Source organism: Ranitomeya variabilis, chromosome 6, assembly GCF_051348905.1.
Source record: "Ranitomeya variabilis isolate aRanVar5 chromosome 6, aRanVar5.hap1, whole genome shotgun sequence".
NCBI classification, from domain to species: Eukaryota; Metazoa; Chordata; class Amphibia; order Anura; family Dendrobatidae; genus Ranitomeya; species Ranitomeya variabilis.
Window position 1 is genome coordinate 33,573,327 of NC_135237.1, and position 18,357 is coordinate 33,591,683.

Sequence of the window (18,357 nt, forward strand, 5' to 3'; positions counted from 1 at the left end):
TGACCCAAAACATAAAGCCAAAGCAACCCAGGAGTTTATTAAAGCAAAGAAGTGGAATATTCTTGAATGGCCAAGTCAGTCACCTGATCTCAACCCAATTGAGCATGCATTTCACTTGTTAAAGACTAAACTTCAGACAGAAAGGCCCACAAACAAACAGCAACTGAAAACCACCGCAGTGAAGGCCTGGCAGAGCATCAAAAAGGAGGAAACACAGCGTCTGGTGATGTCCATGAGTTCAAGACTTCAGGCAGTCATTGCCAACAAAGGGTTTTCAACCAAGTACTAAAAATGAACATTTTATTTCAAATTATTGAATCTGACTTTTGGTCCCTTTAAAAACAGGGTGGCACAGGTTAAGGAGCTGAAACTCCTAAACCCTTCATCCAATTTTAATGTGGATACCCTCAAATGAAAGCTGAAAGTCTGAACTTCAACTGCATCTGAATTGTTTTGTTTAAAATACATTGTGGTAATGTCTATAACCAAAATTAGAAAAATGTTGTCTCTGTCCAAATATATATGGACCTAACTGTATGTGCTATTAAACAACTAACGACTGTCAGGTTGTTTATCATCGCGGATTGTTTAATGTAAATGATTCCTTAGACCACATTCAATGGCCGTCGACTGAACGATGGTTCAGTCAGCAGTTATTCTGCCCGTCACTTCCATAGACAAGTGAACTCCATTGACCAAGCGCTTCTATGTTCACCGAGAGCTGTGCCAAATTAATATCCCCCCCCACAATAAGTCAGAACATGTTGATGTTGGTTGGTCCGATATTCGTCTACTGTGTATGAGGGACCTAAGTGTCAGCTGATCTTTGTGGGTTAGTCGATATCAGCAGGTTCGTAAGACATTAGTCTAGTGTGTATGGGGGTTAGAACAAGAGATGACAAATCGATACAGCATGGAATATAATGGGACTATGGTGGAGAACGACTTGTGCACTCACCTCATTATCAGATTCTTCAAAGCTGCTGGGAGAAGGAGAACGCGATGATGTAGAAGAAGATGATGAAGAAAACTTGACCACAGACAACAAAATGTGAAACTTGTGAGACGCACATTAGAAATAAACCGTTTCATCCACTTACGAGATAACTAACCCAAAAAAAGAAAAAAAAAAAACACGGATGCAAACTGTGACTGTCTGCAGCCATCCCGGTGACTGCCGTCAGCTCGTCGGCTGCTGGACTCACGTTACAAGGAAAATATGTTATTAAAGAGATCATCTACAATTAGAACTACACGGCTGCTTTGTTTAAAAGACAGCGGCGCACAAATCCACAGGTTCAGCGTCGCATTTCAGCTCATCTCCATTGAAGTGAATGATGCAAAGCTGCTATACCAGATACGACCCTTGGATAGGAGCGCTGCTGGTTTTGGAAGAAAGAAGCCATGTATTTCTGGTGCTGGACAACCCCTTTAAGTATACTTATTCGGTGCATTTAGCAATCTTACATTTGATTTTGTAACTATATTTCACTTGCAGAACTAGCGAAGAGATGAAAGCTGTTCTCACCCCACCAGATTTCTTCTTTTCCCTTTTCCGTTTCTACAGAGACAAGTGAAAGGTAAAAATATATAAGAACACAATCCAGCTATTTTCATGTAATGTTCTATTTTTCGTCTGTCTCATATCACAATCAACATTTTAAGAATTACATTAATCCTTCTTTTCTGTGTCTCTTGAGAGATTCTTCCCCCTTTAATTCTCTCTTAAAGTTCCCATCAGAAATGCATCTAACAACCGCATGCGGAAAGACACCGTGTATATGAGACCCCCTCTACTTATTCCCACCTAAGAATAGGTAATAACCACCAATCTACAGGAAGGCTGGAGATAGCCGAGTATAAGGCACTACATATTCTGTCCTTCCCATAGAGAATGAATGGAGTGTTGTGAATTTGTGACCAGCGCTCCATACTAATGGTGCCTTTCACAGCAGTCAGAACCCACGAGCAATGATGGGAATAACCCATTATAGACAAACTAAACATACAAAATACAAGTTTGTCCCTGGGGTATATAGGCTATGCTTTAATTAGTTTATAATTAATCCTCATATTCTTTAACTTGGCTTTTCAATACATGTTTTGAAAAAAGTAAAGACACCTCGGTCCGTGCAGCAATCATTGATCTCTCCCCACTGTGTCCACATTACAGAGACGCTCTAATCTGAACATGGAACTATCGGGCATGATCTACTAGTCATTTCTTACCTCCTTCTTCTTTGAGGAATTATCGCTGCCACTGATGATTTTCTCTCTGTGTTTTTCCAGCTCCTTCCTCCAACTCTACAGAAATAGAAATCAAGCGAAAAAAAAAAAGTTTCAGATTTTAATGCAATATATGTAACAATTGTTCTCCGAATTATTGGGGATCCAGCAGTCAGACTGCAGGAATGATACATTTATCACCTATCCTATGAATAAGGCCTAAATCTATTTAGTATGAAAACATCTTAAGTGATCAGACAGCGAGTACCTCATTCATTTTTTCTTCAAACTCTGCCAGTGCCCGTGAACCTTTCTTCTTCTTCTCCAGCTGCTCCTTGACTTCTTCCCTACAGAAAGCAAGAAGATAAAAAGCTTTAAAACGGCATGTCCAGTACAGTGATATAGCTGGACGTAACAAGTGTGCAAAAGAGCACAGCACTAATCCGTATATTGCATAGATCCTATATAGTGGCCGCTGCAGCTCAGCTTCAATGCAAGTGAATATGAGCTGGTGTATGGATCCATAGAAGTGTATGAGAAGATGAGAATCAAGCACAGCCCCCTTTATTTCAGCAAGCAGAGGGGGGTTTCTGCACAGGGTCCTACAACCATCAAAGCATGTCACTTCTGAAATGACAGGTACTCTGCAACAGAGGTGAGGGGGATACAGGTGCCTCATCTAATATCCAAAGAAGAGAGTGTGGCTACAATAGGAGTGTGTCCTCTGGTGGACGACGCAGAATTATTTCAACAGTGAACAGATTTCTGTCGTACTCAGTTTCCACTATGGGGGACACTAGAAGGATAAACAGCGATTATCCTATTTTTTCAAAGATTACAACTGATCACTAAGGTTTCAGCAGCAGAACAACCTCTCTAATTACAAAAGGAAGTCTCAAAAAAAAAAAAAAATTCTAATAGATTTTTTGGACTATCAGCTGTCAACAACTGATGATTCATTAGATGGCGACATCATTCGTGTACTAATTGATTAGAAGAACCCAGTACAGTAGCCATGTCGGTAATCTGTGACTGCTGGATGAGAGCCTAGGAGACCACCGCTTACCTACTGGCATACCCAGCTCTGAATAGCCTGACCGGCACAACATCAAGCCGCAATGATAATGTCGCACCAGACTGACTAATTAGTGATATCACCTTGCCGTGGTCGATGGGCACACATAAATTGGCCAATTTATGCGCTAAAAACCTTCCTTTTTGTAAGTATTTTTTGTTAGTACATTTTTTTCAGCAGCGGTGTAGTCTAGATCTCGTCTTTGCAACATCTTGGTCCTTACAGAGTGCTGCTGTGCCTTTTTTTTTTTTTTTTTCCGCATGTTATGCAGTCATTGCAGCTTGGACCTGTTCACACCATATGGAGGTGCTGGTCAGGTTTTTTGTAATTCATCATATCTGGTTAGATGCCAGGGGGTGTAAGTGAACTCTCTCTCTATACCATTTTACATCAAAAAACAACTCACCACGTCGGTCTTGGCCTGCTTAGATAATCCTTTATGGTTGGACCTCCGGAAGAAGAGGGGCCCTTGGCTCGGGCCATAGCAATAGGGTTCATATATGCCTAGGAGAGACACAGCAAAATGCAACAATTAAAGGAGATGTCTGGCTTTAAAAGTATACAAAAATACATTATAAAATAAAAAAAATAAAAAAATAAAAATCAGTGAAAAGAATGTGATGAGCGAATGTTCCTGGATAAGGTGTTATTGGATCATGCCTTGGGTGCCGAGTGTCTTCGGCATGCTCCAATATTATGTTCCAGTCCTCGCGGCTGCATGTGTCGCGGCTGACAGTAGGCACAACACATGCAGGGATTGTCTAAGGCCAGGTTCACATTGCGTTAATGCAGTCTGTCCAACGCATAGCATTGATGATTCATCTGTGCTAGCGGTGACGGAGCTTCAGACGCTGCAGCCCGCGTTTGAGGCTCCGTCACTGAATGACGGCACATCGTTGGCGCATGCCGATTATGGCATGCGTTGGCGATGCACCTGATAATAGGGGTTAATGGCAGCGTTAACGGACTGCGTCACACCGCGGTCTAACGGACTGCAATAACGCAGTGCGACCACAGCCTAACAGCCGCAAAACATGCAGCAGCAGGGACTGGAACATAGTATCCCAGCATGCGGAAGACACTAGTACCCGAGGTAACGCTTGTTCCCACAACCGGGGAATTTAATGTCTGAGAGAATTATTCAAGGGCAAAATGTATATATATATATATATATATATATATATATATATATATATATATATATATATATACACACACATAAATAAATATATATATATACATACATAATGTCCCAATAAACACACACACATAACAGCCCTATGACAGCCAATACAGGCAGCGTCCGGCCAGCAGGGAGAACCCCGCACAGCTGGAGCAGTGCAGCCATGCCGGTGTACACGGTGACATGTCGCGGCCTCGCTACCTACCACCCGGTTGTCCCGCTTCCCCATGGTGCCCTGAGCTCTCGGGGAGACTCCCGGGACTGAGACGTCTCTGTCTGTTCTGTGCCCAAAGCCTCCGAGACTAGTGGCCACACAATAGAGCGTCGCGACTGAGAGAGAGCTGTGTCCGAAAGTCACAGCGACCCCTACAGGATCGGAGCACATTACAGCCGGAGGTTCACAACTTGTATATATATAAAACTCTAAAATAAAGAAAAAAAACTATACAGATCACATAGGAATAAATTAAATGGAATAAATAATAGTGTGCATATGGTGCCATCAGATTAATCTCTTAAAGGGTGTTCTCCAATGAAAACAAGCTATCGCCTATCCCCAGAGTAGGCGATAACTTATAGATCGGTGGGGGGTCCGACCACTAAGCATACCTCCCAACCGTCCCGGATCCCGCGGGACTGTCCTGATTTTGACAGCCAGCCCCGGGATCCCGGGCGGGACACTAATGTCCCGTGCCTAGGGCAGGGACAATGCAGGGGGCGGCACCTGAGTAGCTTAGGTTTGTGGCTGTTTTTTTTTTCTTATACATGCTGGGTCTCCTCCCGACCGATCCCTCCCCCCCCCCCCCCCCCCCCGCCCCGCCCCCTGTGTGTGCGGCGCTGCCACGCTGAGGAAGAGAGCCAGCAGCGATCAAGATGAGAGGTGAGCGACTCACTTCCTCCTGTGTGTGCACGGAGCTCCGGCGTCTCCTGCTCTTAGCTGCTATCCCGGCAGAGAAGGAGAGACGGGGGAGGTGCCGGGACAGTGCAGAGCTGTGAGCAGCCGGAGAAACTGAAGAGCTGCAGTGCACATGGACATCAGCCGCCCCTGCAACACAGAGGAGATTGTGTGTGTGTGATGTGTGTGTGTGTGTGTGTGTGTGAGATGCTGCATTTGTGTGTGTGTCATGTGTGTATGAGGTATCTGGTGTGTGTGATGGCTGCGTGTGTGTGTGTGATGGCTGCGTGTGTGTGTGTGTGTGTGTGATGGCTGCGTGTGTGTGTGTGTGTGATGGCTGCGTGTGTGTGTGTGTGTGTGTGATGGCTGCATGTGTGTGTGATGGCTGCGTGTGTGTGTGTGATGGCTGCGTGTGTGTGTGTGATGGCTGCGTGTGTGTGATGGCTGCGTGTGTGTGTGATGACTGCGTGTGTGTGTGATGACTGCGTGTGTGTGTGATGGCTGTGTGTGTGTGTGTGTGATGGCTGCGTGTGTGTGTGATGACTGTGTGTGTGTGATGGCTGTGTGTGTGTGTGATGGCTGCATGTGTGATGCATTTGTGTCAAAGCTGCATGTGTTTGTGAGCTGCGTTTGTGATGCTGCGTGTGTATGTGTGATACTGTGTGTGTGATGCTGCATGTGTGTGAGCTGCGTGCCTGTATGTCATTATACAGTATGGAGAACTGTGGCCATAATACAGTATGGAGCATCATGTGGGGTCATTATACAGTATGGAGCATCATGTGCAGTCATTATACAGTATGGAGCATCATGTGCGGTCATTATACAATATGGAGCATCATGTGCAGCCAGTATACAGTATGGAGCATCATGTGTGGTCATTATACAATATGGAGCATCATGTGCAGTCATTATACAGTATGGAGCATCATGTGCGGTCATTATACAATATGGAGCATCATGTGCGGTCATTATACAGTATGGAGCATCATGTGCGGTCATTATACAGTATGGAGCATCATGTGCGGTCATTATACAGTATGGAGCATCATGTGCGGTCATTATACAATATGGAGCATCATGTGTGTTCATTATACAGTATGGAGCATCATGTGCAGCCAGTATACAGTATGGAGCATCATGTGCGGTCATTATACAATATGGAGCATCATGTGCGGTCATTATACAGTATGGAGCATCATGTGCAGCCAGTATACAGTATGGAGCATCATGTGCGGTCATTATACAATATGGAGCATCATGTGCGGTCATTATACAGTATGGAGCATCATGTGCGTTCATTATACAGTATGGAGCATCATGTGCGGCCATTATACAGTATGCATGCGGTCATTATACAGTATGGAGCATCATGTGCGGTCATTATACAGTATGGAGCATCATGTGCGGCCATTATACAGTATGGAGCATCATGTGCGGTCATTATACAGTATGGAGCATCATGTGCGGTCATTATACAGTATGGAGCATCATGTGCGGCCATTATACAGTATGCATGCGGTCATTATACAGTATGGAGCGTCATGTGTGTTCATTATACAGTATGGAGCCTCATGTGTGGCCATTATACAGTATGGGGCATCATGTGTGGTCATTATACAGTATGGAGCACTGTGTGGCCATATTTTTTTGTTTATAACTATTGTATATGAAACAGTGTGATCAGCAGTGCTAAATGGGTGTGCTTGGGACGTGGATATGGGTGTGACTAATTATGAATGGGTGTGGTCAGAGGCGTGGCCTAAAATTTGCAAACTTTGTCCCTCTTTCCCATCTTCAAAAGTTGGGAGGTATGACTAAGACCTGTATAGATGGCCAGAAGAGGACACTTTTATCCCTTTTAATACTGCTCAACTGCTTGCTGCTGACTGCTGCGCTCCTCTTTTTCCAGCACAAAATAGAGCAACGGTCGAGCGCCCAACTGCGGCTCCCCGTTCTGCCAACCGGCGCGGGTCCCAGCGGTCAGACCCCCAGTGATCAATAAGTTATCACATATTCCGTGGATAAGCCATAACTTATTTTCACCTGACAGCCCCTTTAAGGCCATTATTTTCCTTTCGCCTTTTCACTTTTTCTTCCCCTCCTTCCAGGAGCCATAACTTTTTTTTTTATTTTTCTGCCCCCACGGCCATATAAGGGGGAGGGGTCTTTTTTGCAGGACGAGTTTCAGTTTTGAATAACACCGTTCATTTTACCACACTGAAAAACGGGAAATAAAAATGCAGCGAAATGATGAAAAAAAAATGCAATTCCACCATTTGAGTCTCTTTTCATCCTCGGCACCACAATTCTATACGTCAGTATGATTAAGGCGATAGTTTTTTTCTATATGAAAGTGGTGAAAAAAAACCCCAGTATTTTGTAAAAACAGAAAAAATAAATAAATTGTTTTCTTTCTCTATTTTCTGAAACCCCGAACTATTTTTTTGTACTTTTCCCATTGATGGAGCTGTGTGAGAGGAGGGTTAGTTATTTTATGCTTGGCAGACTGACGTTATTATTGTCACCATGTTGGGATACCTACAATACTTTGATTGCTTTTTATCGCATTTTTTAGAGCCATATCATCGCTGAATTTTTTTTTTTTTTTTTTTAATATGCGGCGTTTATGATATTGGATAATTATTTTTATATTTTTGATAAATTAAATTTGCAGCAATAACAAATCTGTTTTTTTACTTCTTTGTTTTTAAATTGGGCTATAGAAACTTTTATGTATATTTTTTATATATTTTGAAAAAAAACCTATTGTTCCCTTTTTTTTTTTTGCAGCCTTCCCACCTCACCTCAGGAGAGTTGAAGGTTCTTTCATCACTTTTCTAAATAATATTGCAGTTTAGAGTAAAAAAACTAAAATAAAATAACGTCCTTCTATGAGGCACAGCCATGATGGTAGCAATGGTGGTCTTCAGTAGACCCCTCTGTGCCATCACAACCCATTACCCTTCCTTGATTCCGTTATGGAGGTGATGGGAGCTGCAGGTGGACGCACTGATAACCAGTCCAGTGCCGCTGTGAGTGATTGATAGCAACATCAAAGAGATCAGCCATATCACCTGTGGTGCGAACGCCGTCCCGGAGCTGATCCGTACACCTGCACCCGACGTTTTGTCCTACATCAGGAAGGGGTTAGGCCTCTTTCACACTTGTGTCGTTTTGGGAAAAAAACACATCCTGCAAATGTGCCCGCAGGATGCGCTTTTTTTCCCATAGACTTGTATTGCCGACGGATCGCGACGTATGGCCGTCGTGCACTGGATGCGTCGTGTTTCGGCAGACCGTCGTCACGAAAAAAAGTTCAAGGGAACGTTTTTTCGTACGTCGGGTCCTGCATTTCCTACCGCGCATGCGTGGCCGGAACACCGCCCCCTCCTCGCCAGGACTTTAGAATGGGCAGCGGATGCGTTGAAAAACTGCATCCGCTGCCCACGTTGTGCCGAATTTTCACAAAGTCCGTCGGTACGTCGCGCCGATGCTTAGCGACGGCCCTGTACCGACGGAAGTGTGAAAGAAGCCTTAGCCTTCTTTTTTGCAAACTAAACATGATAACACAAGACCCACATAAATAAAATAAACACACAACAACTTAGTTATGGAATATAATGGCCGTGGCGTTTTATTTTGGGTTACCTTTCATAAATTAATCATTCATATAATAATAAATAATAAAACCATCAACTGAATTGAAATATGACCAAGACATCCAATCCACCCGGAAAACCAGGCGATTTTCCCACAAATTAAACGACACTACATAAAATAAATAGGGAGGGAGGGCGGGATCTTCTTTCTTCCTGACAGGAATGACTGTGCCTGTTAGAAACAGCTGCTATTTATAAACAAATTCTTTCCCACATTTTTTGTTTCTGCCGATCAGAATCAAAGAAAAAGGCGGCAAGCCATCTGACAAAAACCGGTTTGAACCTGCTCATGCCCAGCACAGCTTACTCAGGAACTAAATTAACCCTTTCAGAAAAAAACTTGTAACATCATGAATCCATATAACATAAATTAATTTTTATATTAATCCATAGGGGTCTGTGTTCTCATGAGACCCCCCTTGTATTTGCAAGGGGAGGGCTTCCATTCCCAGATCATTTAACCGTTCCTCGTAGGACATACTTTGCAGTCCGCTCACCATCCTGGTAGCTCTTCTCTGAACCAGTTCTTCGCTGTCTTTTTTTTTTTTAAATGTGGTGCCCAGAACTGGACACAGTATTCTAGATGAGGTCTGACCAAGTCATTTATACCATGTAAATCTATTGGGCTTTGTTTTAACACCCCATAGGCTTACATTATAAAAGGGATACACAAACCCCATTGTTAAGTCAGCAAGTCGGAATAATCTTCACATGACTCGGTGGCACTAGAAACCAGGGAAGATGGTGATCAGTGATCATATTACCCCACTTCACCACAGTACATACACATTTAAATGGACTCCGTAAGCACAGAATGACAGTTCAAACCAAGCACAGGCGCTCGGTGCATCACAGCATGGCCAAAAATGTAACTACCTTCTCACCTGCTTGTTTTCCATCAATAATTGTCATTTTAATATTTTCACACTGGCCACTAGGGCTATTTTGGACTTATAATTATTGATCTTTCAGGAAGAGTTTTCAACAGTCTCATTATCATAAGAGGGCAGGATTACAATGACTGATAACACCTCTATACACAGCTAATAACACAAGATCCTCCATTCACAATAGGCAATGTCACACCAGATCCTGCTTCCCCTTCCTTCATGACCCCATTTTTGGAGCAGTCTGTATACATTTATTCTTGGGGTTGTTCTTATGAATATTAAGTTTCTTTCTTTTTCTGCCAGGTGCAGGAATCACCTCTGCATCCACAGTTTTCAGCAGGTAAAAATTGTCTTTTCAAACAATAACCTCCATGGATGATTACAGCATTTACATGACTGACAGGATTTTAAGCCTCACCCTGGAGATTATGTTCCTCCTGACAGGAGAGGTGAGTAATACTGCCTTATTCCCTGCAGGAGTGTTCTCCCGTTATGGTGAAACTACAACTCCCAGCATGCCCTGAGATCTGCAAGTTGGGGAACACTGCTATATAGTAAAATATCATTTTCAGGATGTTGGTGTCTAAGGCCTCTTTCACACTTGCGTCGGTATGGGTCCGTCGCTATGCGTCGGGCCGACGTACCGAGGCACGTTGTGAAATTTGTGCACGACGTGGGCAGTGGATGCAGTTTTTCAACGCATCCGCTGCCCATTCTAAAGTCCGGGGAGGAGGGGGTGGAGTTTCGGCCGCGCATGCGCGGTGGGAAATGGCGGACACGACGTACGAAAAAACGTTTCGTTGAACGTTTTTTCGTGCCGACGGTGCGCCAAAACACGACGCATCCGTCACACGACGGACGCGACATATGGCTATATGTCGCGATCCGTCGGCAATACAAGTCTATGGGCAAAAAACGCATCCTGCGGGCACATTTGCAGGATCCGTTTTTCCCCCAAAATGACGGATTGCGATGTACGTCACACGACGAAAGTGTGAAAGAAGCCTTAATAGATAATGGTGTTCTTTCTGCACAGGATTACACAATTGTGAAGAAGGCCTTCGCTGATCACAAAATGTCCGGCTGTGGACCCTCAGGGTCTATAGGAGCAGTGATATCTAAGGAACTTGTTGTGATGTCTCCGTGTCGCTCAGTAAAACAACAAGCTAGTAATGAAAGAAAGGGTTCTTCAGCTCACCAACCAAATCATTCAACAACTGCTAACAGGAGAGGTAAGACCCACCTGGCAACTTCACGCCACGTGTTCTGGAGGATTGGCCATTCATTCTAATGGGAACAGTGTATAAACATCAATAGCAAACTGTACCTCAGACGTAAGGTAGCTCAAATCTTTTTTGCTCATCTTTACTTCCTAGGTTGTTTTTAGTTAAGGCTCTTAGTATTGTGAAAAAAAATGCACTTGAGATTTTAAATGAATTGTTCCAACATTAAATATCACATGAAATGCATAGACCATAAAAATATCATTACCATCTACATGCTGTGATAGTACAAGCCAGTGAAGACTTGTGACATTTACGTGTAGTTTGGCGCCACCAAGTGGTGATACAGTCAATGGCAATGCACAGCCGTCTGCTTGGTGAGCAAAACTAAATTTTGGATCCATGATCAGGAAACTCCCAAGATCTCAGTCCCATTGAAAACCTGTTGTCAATCCTCAAAAAGAGAGTGGACAAATAAAAATACAGAATTGTGATAACAACCTAGCACTGAGTAGGCACCAGTGGGCAGTCATCAGTCAGGATTTGTCTGAGAAGCCGATATCCAGCTGTCCAGAACTTTGGAGAAATAATGATCAGCACTGCAAATTTTCGACCTGTGCATTTGCATTTCATATATTTGTCAATAAAAGTTAAAAAAAAAGAAAGAAAGCTTATGAAATGCTGATACTTGCAGCTATTTTCAGCTGCTAGAATAAGAAAACTTATTTTGCTCAGGCTTCATCTCCCAGTAGCACAGAATAGAAGCAGCATCAAAAGAGACACACGGAAGCATGAAGATCATGTAGTAGGGGATAACCCCCATAATTATGTCTGTATCCTCGCACATTGCAGGTTCCTGTTCGGTGTCAGGACGTCGCCGTCTACTTCTCTATAGAAGAATGGGATTACATTGATAAAAACAAGAATCTGTACGAGAACATCGACCTGGAGGAGCAGCAGCTTCCATCACAAGGAGCAGAAACCATTTATGATAAATTCTTATTGAACTCATTAGGAGGTGACAAGGGGTTGGTTGGGGCGACCGTCATCAGCCATCATCATTTACCTCTTCCTGCAGCATTGATTACTGTACAGTGTAAAGAAAACCCTTGTGACCCGTACAATAAAGTAATGTTGTCTATATTTATTTATTTTTTTATAATGGCAGAATTTCTTTATGCTGCCATTAACAAAAAGAATTCATAAAAAATATAGTTTGTTCTTGAAAAGAGTATCTTAAAGCGTTATCAGTCCTATCATGCAAAATCTGTAAAAAATTAAATGAATTTCCTATCACAAAGGAAAGCACAGCTCTGTTAAACTTGCATATAGTTTCACAGACATGCAAGCAAAGAGACAGACCCGACCCCACTGTCTGCAGAGCGGCAGAGACCTGCCCCCACTGACTGTAAAGCGACACAGACCTGCCCCCGCTGACTGTAGAGCGGCAGAGACCTGCCCCTGCTGACTGTAAAGCGACAGAGACCTGCCACCGCTGACTGTAAAGTGACAGAGACCTGCCCCCGCTGACTGTAGAGCTGCAGAGACCCACCATCTCTGTCTGTAGAGCTGCAGAGACCCGCCCCCGCTGTCCGTAGAGCATGGGAGAACCGCCTCCGTTGTCTGTAGAGCAGCAGAGACCCGCCTCCGCTGTCTGTAGAGCTGCAGAGACCCACCCCCGCTGTCTGTAGAGCATGGGAGAACCGCCACCGCTGTCTGTAGCGCGTCAGAGACCCGCCCCCTCTGTCTGTAGAGCTGCAGAGACCCGCCCCCGCTGTCTGTAGAGCATGGGAGAACCGCCTCCGCTGTCTGTAGCGCGTCAGAGACCCGCCCCCTCTGTCTGTAGAGCTGCAGAGACCCGCCCCCGCTGTCTGTAGAGCATGGGAGAACCGCCTCCGCTGTCTGTAGCGCATCAGAGACCCGCCCCCTCTGTCTGTAGAGCTGCAGAGACCCGCCCCCGCTGTCTGTAGAGCATGGGAGAACCGCCTCCGCTGTCTGTAGCGCGTCAGAGACCCGCCCCCTCTGTCTGTAGAGCTGCAGAGACCCGCCCCCGCTGTCTGTAGAGCATGGGAGACCCGCCCCCTCTGTCTGTAGAGCTGCAGAGACCCGCCCCCGCTGTCTGTAGAGCATGGGAGAACCGCCTCCGCTGTCTGTAGCGCGTCAGAGACCCGCCCCCTCTGTCTGTAGAGCTGCAGAGACCCGCCCCCGCTGTCTGTAGAGCATGGGAGAACCGCCTCCGCTGTCTGTAGAGCGTCAGAGACCCGCCCCCTCTGTCTGTAGAGCTGCAGAGACCCGCCCCCGCTGTCTGTAGAGCTGCAGAGAACTGCACCAGCTTCCTGTTAAGACACAAAATTATACGCATTTGCTGTAAATTCTTTTTGGTGTCTTGCAAAAAACAAAGTAGAAGTATGAAGGCACCAATTCACAACAGGTTATACAATTGTACCAGAAAAATAGCAACTTTTTAGATCATAATCGGTGGTGCAAATGCTAAGTTTCAGGTAAATATTGCAAAAAAGAAAAGCAGCACACGTATCTTCATGGTTAAAAGTCCTTTATTCCAAAAGCTGTAATAATTGGTTACAATGCTAGGTGAGATTGGCGGGGGAAGGTGGACGACAGTCATTTCATGTCTAGTCAACCATTCTATGGCTCTCCTCTACGAGTATGACGCCCACCCTCGCTTTCTGTAGAGCAGCGGACACCCGCCCCTGCTGTCTGTAGAGTGGCAGAGACCACCCCTGCTGTCTGTAGAGTGGCGTTGAACTGCCCCCCGCTGTCTGTAGAGTGGTGGAGACCAGCCCCTGCTGTCTAGAGTGGCGGTGAACTGCTCTCGCTTCCTGTTAAGACACAAAATCCCACGCACTTCCTGTAAACTGTTTTGGTGTCTTTGCTGCTAGAGACTAATTACAACTGACAACAGGCAGTGGACAGCACGTTACACAGAAGGGAGATATTCAGTGGCCAGCACACACTTTGGAGTGATTTGTCGGTGGTTAAAGAACATACATATTTGGTACACTGCTTCACAATTCTCCGACAGTCACGTAGACAATAAATCGAGTGGTGAGGTGCACATATGCCCACCTTAATATTTTAATGGCATTTCAATGCCCCCGTCTCTATCGGTGGTGGTCACAGCAGTCAGACCCCCACCGATCAGCAAGTTATCACCTATCCTATAGATTCTTGCAGAGACCCCTTCAAGATGCTGAAGAGTGCCTAGTGTTTAAAAGAAAGAAAAAGACCGCTGTGGTTCTATACTATACACAGTGGAACCTAAAAATCTGTGCGACATCTATAGATTTGGGGTTTACACTTTTTAATATTTTGAAGCAGGTACTATAAATCCTAAATTCCCATTGGAGATTAATGCTGTCATGATCCAGTCCTGAGTTTGTTTTCAGCTGTCTTTTCTCTGGACTGGTCATGCGGGAGTTAATTCCCTCTGCCTCGTTTTGAAGCTGGCTGGGCTATTTCAGTTCTCTGAAGCCTGTGGGCCAGTGTCAGCTATAGTTCATGCTTCCTGGCTTGAACCCCTGACATGTATACCTTAGTGATCCTTATGCCTCTGACTGCCTGTACTCATGTATGACTCGACCTGATCTCCGGACTTCGCCCCTTGTTTTCCGTCTCTGATACCACGCTCCCCGACTGGCTTCGACTCTGGCTTGTACCCCGACTTCGTCTTACGTCTCACGTTTTGGTTACAATGTTCCCGGTAGGCTCTGACTTCTTGCTTGTCCCTGACTACGTGTTTTGCTGTTAATCTTTGGTACCTCGGCTCCTGACAGTTTTGAATTCGGCTTGTCTGACTACTCTTTCGTTACCTGTGGCACCTGTGCTGCTGCTCAGTGTTGCTGCGCTGTGTGTGCAACCTCTCTTCCCTCACTAGCACCCTCTGGTGGAGGATGCACTATAGTGCACTGCAGCAGCACATTACAAATGCCCTGTTGCTAAATTAGTCTTGTACATTAATTACGCACTTGCAGTCCCCTTGAACATTTACATATATTTCTTTTTTTTTCCTGGCAGACGAGGTTACAATTTTTACCCCCAAACTTGGAAAAGATTACTATTTTATCCAAGAGCCTTCAGAAAATCCTATTATGCCGAGTATAGAGACTCTGATCCCTGCCGATTATGCCACATCTAACCTTACTGAAAACGGACAAGTATCCGCACCTAAATCCGCCCAGTGCGATCAGTGTGTAATTGCACAGCGCAGAATTGGGCAGAAACCATTTTCTTGTTCAGAGTGCGGTAAAATGTTCACGTTTCGATCAAGACTCATCGCCTATCAGCGTGTTCAAACTAGGGAAAAACTGGTCTCGTGCTTCGAGTGTGGATGTGCTTTATAAGGAAAGAAAAACTAGTGGAACAATAAAGGATTCACACCGGAGAGAAGCAATGTTCGTTCTGCGGGAAATATTTTACACAGAAGTCAAAATTGGTCGAGCATCAAAGAACGCAAACGGGGGGATCGGCCGTTTACTTGTCTACAGTGCAGGAAAAGTTTTGCCCAGAAAGCAACTTTGACTAAACATGAGTGGATTCACTTGGGGGAGAAACCATTCTCTTGTTCTGAGTGCAGAAAACATTTCTTGCTGAAATCCAACCTCCATTGTCATCAGAGGACTCACATTGGACAGAAGCCATTTTCTTGTTCTTACTGCGACAAGGGCTTTACACAGAAATCACATCTCTCCAAACATACACTGCTCAAAAAAATAAAGGGAACACTAAAATCCCACACCTTAGATATCACTGAATGAAATATTCCAGCTGTAAATCTTTATTCATTATATAGTGGAATGCATTGAGAACAGTAAAACCTAAAAATGATCAATGTAAATCACAACTAATATCCCATGGAGGTCTGGAGTTGGAATGATGCTCAAAATCAAAGTGGAAAATTAAGTTACTGGCTGATCCAACTTCAGTGGAAATGCCTCAAGACAAGGAAATGATGCTCAGTAGTGTGTGTGTGGCCTCCACGTGCCTGTATGACCGCCATACAATGCCTTGGCATGCTCCTGATGAGGCGGCAGATGGTCTCCTGAGGGATCTCCTCCAGAGGTGGATTAAGGGTAGCCAGGGCCCCGGGCTGTTCAGACACTGTGCCCCCCGGTCATGTGACGGGGGTCATGTGACGGGGGTCATGTGATACCTGAACCAGATTATGCCCTACTCTACTGTAACCTATTAAATATTTGTTAAAATATGCAATACAATTTAGGTATATTTTGATTTATTTTTCAATTTTTAAAATGACCAATATCACATACAAGGAACAAATACCACCGCACCATGACCAGACCACAAATTACAACCACAGTGATCGAATAATATCACATACAAGGAACAAATGCCACCGCACCATGACCAGACCACAAATTACAACCACAGTGATCGAATAATATCACATACAAGGAACAAATACCGCTACACCATGTCAAGACCACATATTACCACCACATGGTGACCAAATAGCACATACAAGGGACAAATACCACAACACCATTTCCAGACCACATATTACCATCACATAGTGACTGAATACTACAATACTGATCAGTAATAAAAAAAACAACACAATACTATCACCATAAGTGCCAGTATTCACAGGAGATCTGTACTTAGTATGCAGTGTCTGTGTAGAAGTAATACAGAGATCACTGGTGGTATTATACACAGGAGCTGTGTATATAATGTATAGGTAATACAGTGATCACTGGTGACATTGTACACAGGACTTCTGTATATAGTATACAGTGTATAGTGTCAGTGTATAGGTAACACTGACTCACCAGTGACGTCTAGGTGAAGTCCTTCATCTTTCATCCAGCACAGACCGCCATCATTTCTTCCAGCCAGGACTCGTTTCTGCAGGAAATAACACAGTTATCTCGAGCTCCGCTTGCAGAACACATTACTTAATTTTTCCCAACTTCTACATTACACCACATGAAGAAAAAAAGGCGACATAGTGTCACTCTGCACACTAACAGGACCGCCCCCCATTTAAAACAGTATACTCAAAAAATTAAATAAATACATCACTGCAGTAATAATATCCCTTAATTGGCCCCTATGTCCAGCATTGCCCCCAGACAGTGTGTCCAACAATCTGCCCCAGTGTGTCCAGCATATTACCCCCAGTGTGTCCCGCAATCTGCCCCAGTGTGTCCAGCATTGCCCCAGTGTGTCCAGCATTGCCCCAGTGTGTCCAGCAATCATCTGCCCCAGTGTGTCCTCCAGCATTGCCCCCAGTGTGTCCAGCAATCTGCCCCAGTGTCTCCAGCATTGCCCCAGTGCGTCCAGCAATCATCTGCCCCAGTGTGTCCTCCAGCATTGCCTCAGTGTCTCCAGCATTGCCCCCAGTGTCTCCAGCATTGCCCCCAGCGTCTCCAGCATTCCCCCAGTGTCTCCAGCATTGCCCCCAGTGTCTCCAGCATTGCCACAGTATGTCCAGCATATTTCCCCGAGCCCCCCAGATTGCCGTTCGCAAAAATAAAAACAAAAAAAAAACCGAGTTCTCCTCACCTGACCGGCGCTCCAGTGGGCCTCACCTGACCAGGCACACCACTGGGTCCTGGGCTACCGCCCAGATTGACCCTCTTATAATCCGCCCCTGAATTCTCCTCCCAGACCTGGACTAAAGCATCCGCCAACTGCGGGACAGTCTGTGGTGCAACGTGACGTTGGTGGATGGAGCGAGAAATGATGTCCCAGATGTGTTCAATCGGATCAGATCTGCGAAACGGGCGGGCCAGTCCATAGCTTCAATGCCTTCATCTTGCAGGAACTGCTGACACACTGCAGCCACATGAGGTCTGGCATTGTCCTGCATTAGGAGGAACCCAGGGCCAACCGCACCAGCATATGGTCTCACAACGGGTCTGAGGATCTCATCTTGGTACGTAATGGCAGTCAGGCTACCTCTGGCGAACACATGGAGGGCTGAGCGGCCCTCCAAAGAAATGCCACCCTACACCATTACTGACCCACTGCCAAACCGGTCATGCTGAAGGATGTTGCAGGCAGCAGCTCGCTCTGTCACGTCTGTCACATGAGCTCAGTGTGAACCTGCTTTCATCTGTGAAGAGCACAGGGCACCAGTGGCGAATTTGCCAATCCTGGTGTTCTGTGGCAAATGCCAAGCTTCCTGCACGGTGTTGGGCTGTGAGCACAACCCCCATC

At 45.1% G+C, this 18,357-nt stretch overlaps 2 protein-coding genes across 3 annotated transcripts in view; one reads left to right on the top strand and one right to left on the bottom strand.

Moving 5' to 3' along the window:
- FAM133B (family with sequence similarity 133 member B) overlaps positions 1–4,817 on the bottom strand; it is a 26,940-nt gene extending 22,123 nt beyond the window's left edge. Inside the window, exons 1-6 of the mRNA XM_077268187.1 lie at positions 4,690–4,817; positions 3,708–3,805; positions 2,495–2,573; positions 2,230–2,304; positions 1,529–1,561; positions 959–1,030 (exon numbers count right to left, since the gene is read on the bottom strand). Of these exons, the coding sequence (XP_077124302.1) occupies positions 959–1,030; positions 1,529–1,561; positions 2,230–2,304; positions 2,495–2,573; positions 3,708–3,805; positions 4,690–4,713 (381 nt within the window). The 5' untranslated portion in view covers positions 4,714–4,817. The remainder of the gene's footprint in view (positions 1–958; positions 1,031–1,528; positions 1,562–2,229; positions 2,305–2,494; positions 2,574–3,707; positions 3,806–4,689) is intronic.
- On the top strand, positions 4,766–12,199 carry LOC143781547 (uncharacterized). Of its 2 annotated transcripts, none has more exons than XM_077268189.1 (4): positions 4,766–4,880; positions 10,235–10,380; positions 10,968–11,163; positions 12,007–12,199. In XM_077268189.1, the coding sequence occupies exons 2-4, from the start codon at positions 10,303–10,305 to the stop codon at positions 12,066–12,068; spliced, it is 336 nt and encodes a 111-aa protein (XP_077124304.1). In that variant the 5' UTR covers positions 4,766–4,880; positions 10,235–10,302; the 3' UTR covers positions 12,069–12,199. The 2 variants fall into 2 exon arrangements, with proteins under 2 accessions (XP_077124304.1, XP_077124303.1); XM_077268188.1 differs by lacking the exon at positions 4,766–4,880 and adding an exon at positions 5,280–5,364.
- The last annotated feature ends 6,158 nt before the right edge of the window (positions 12,200–18,357 follow it).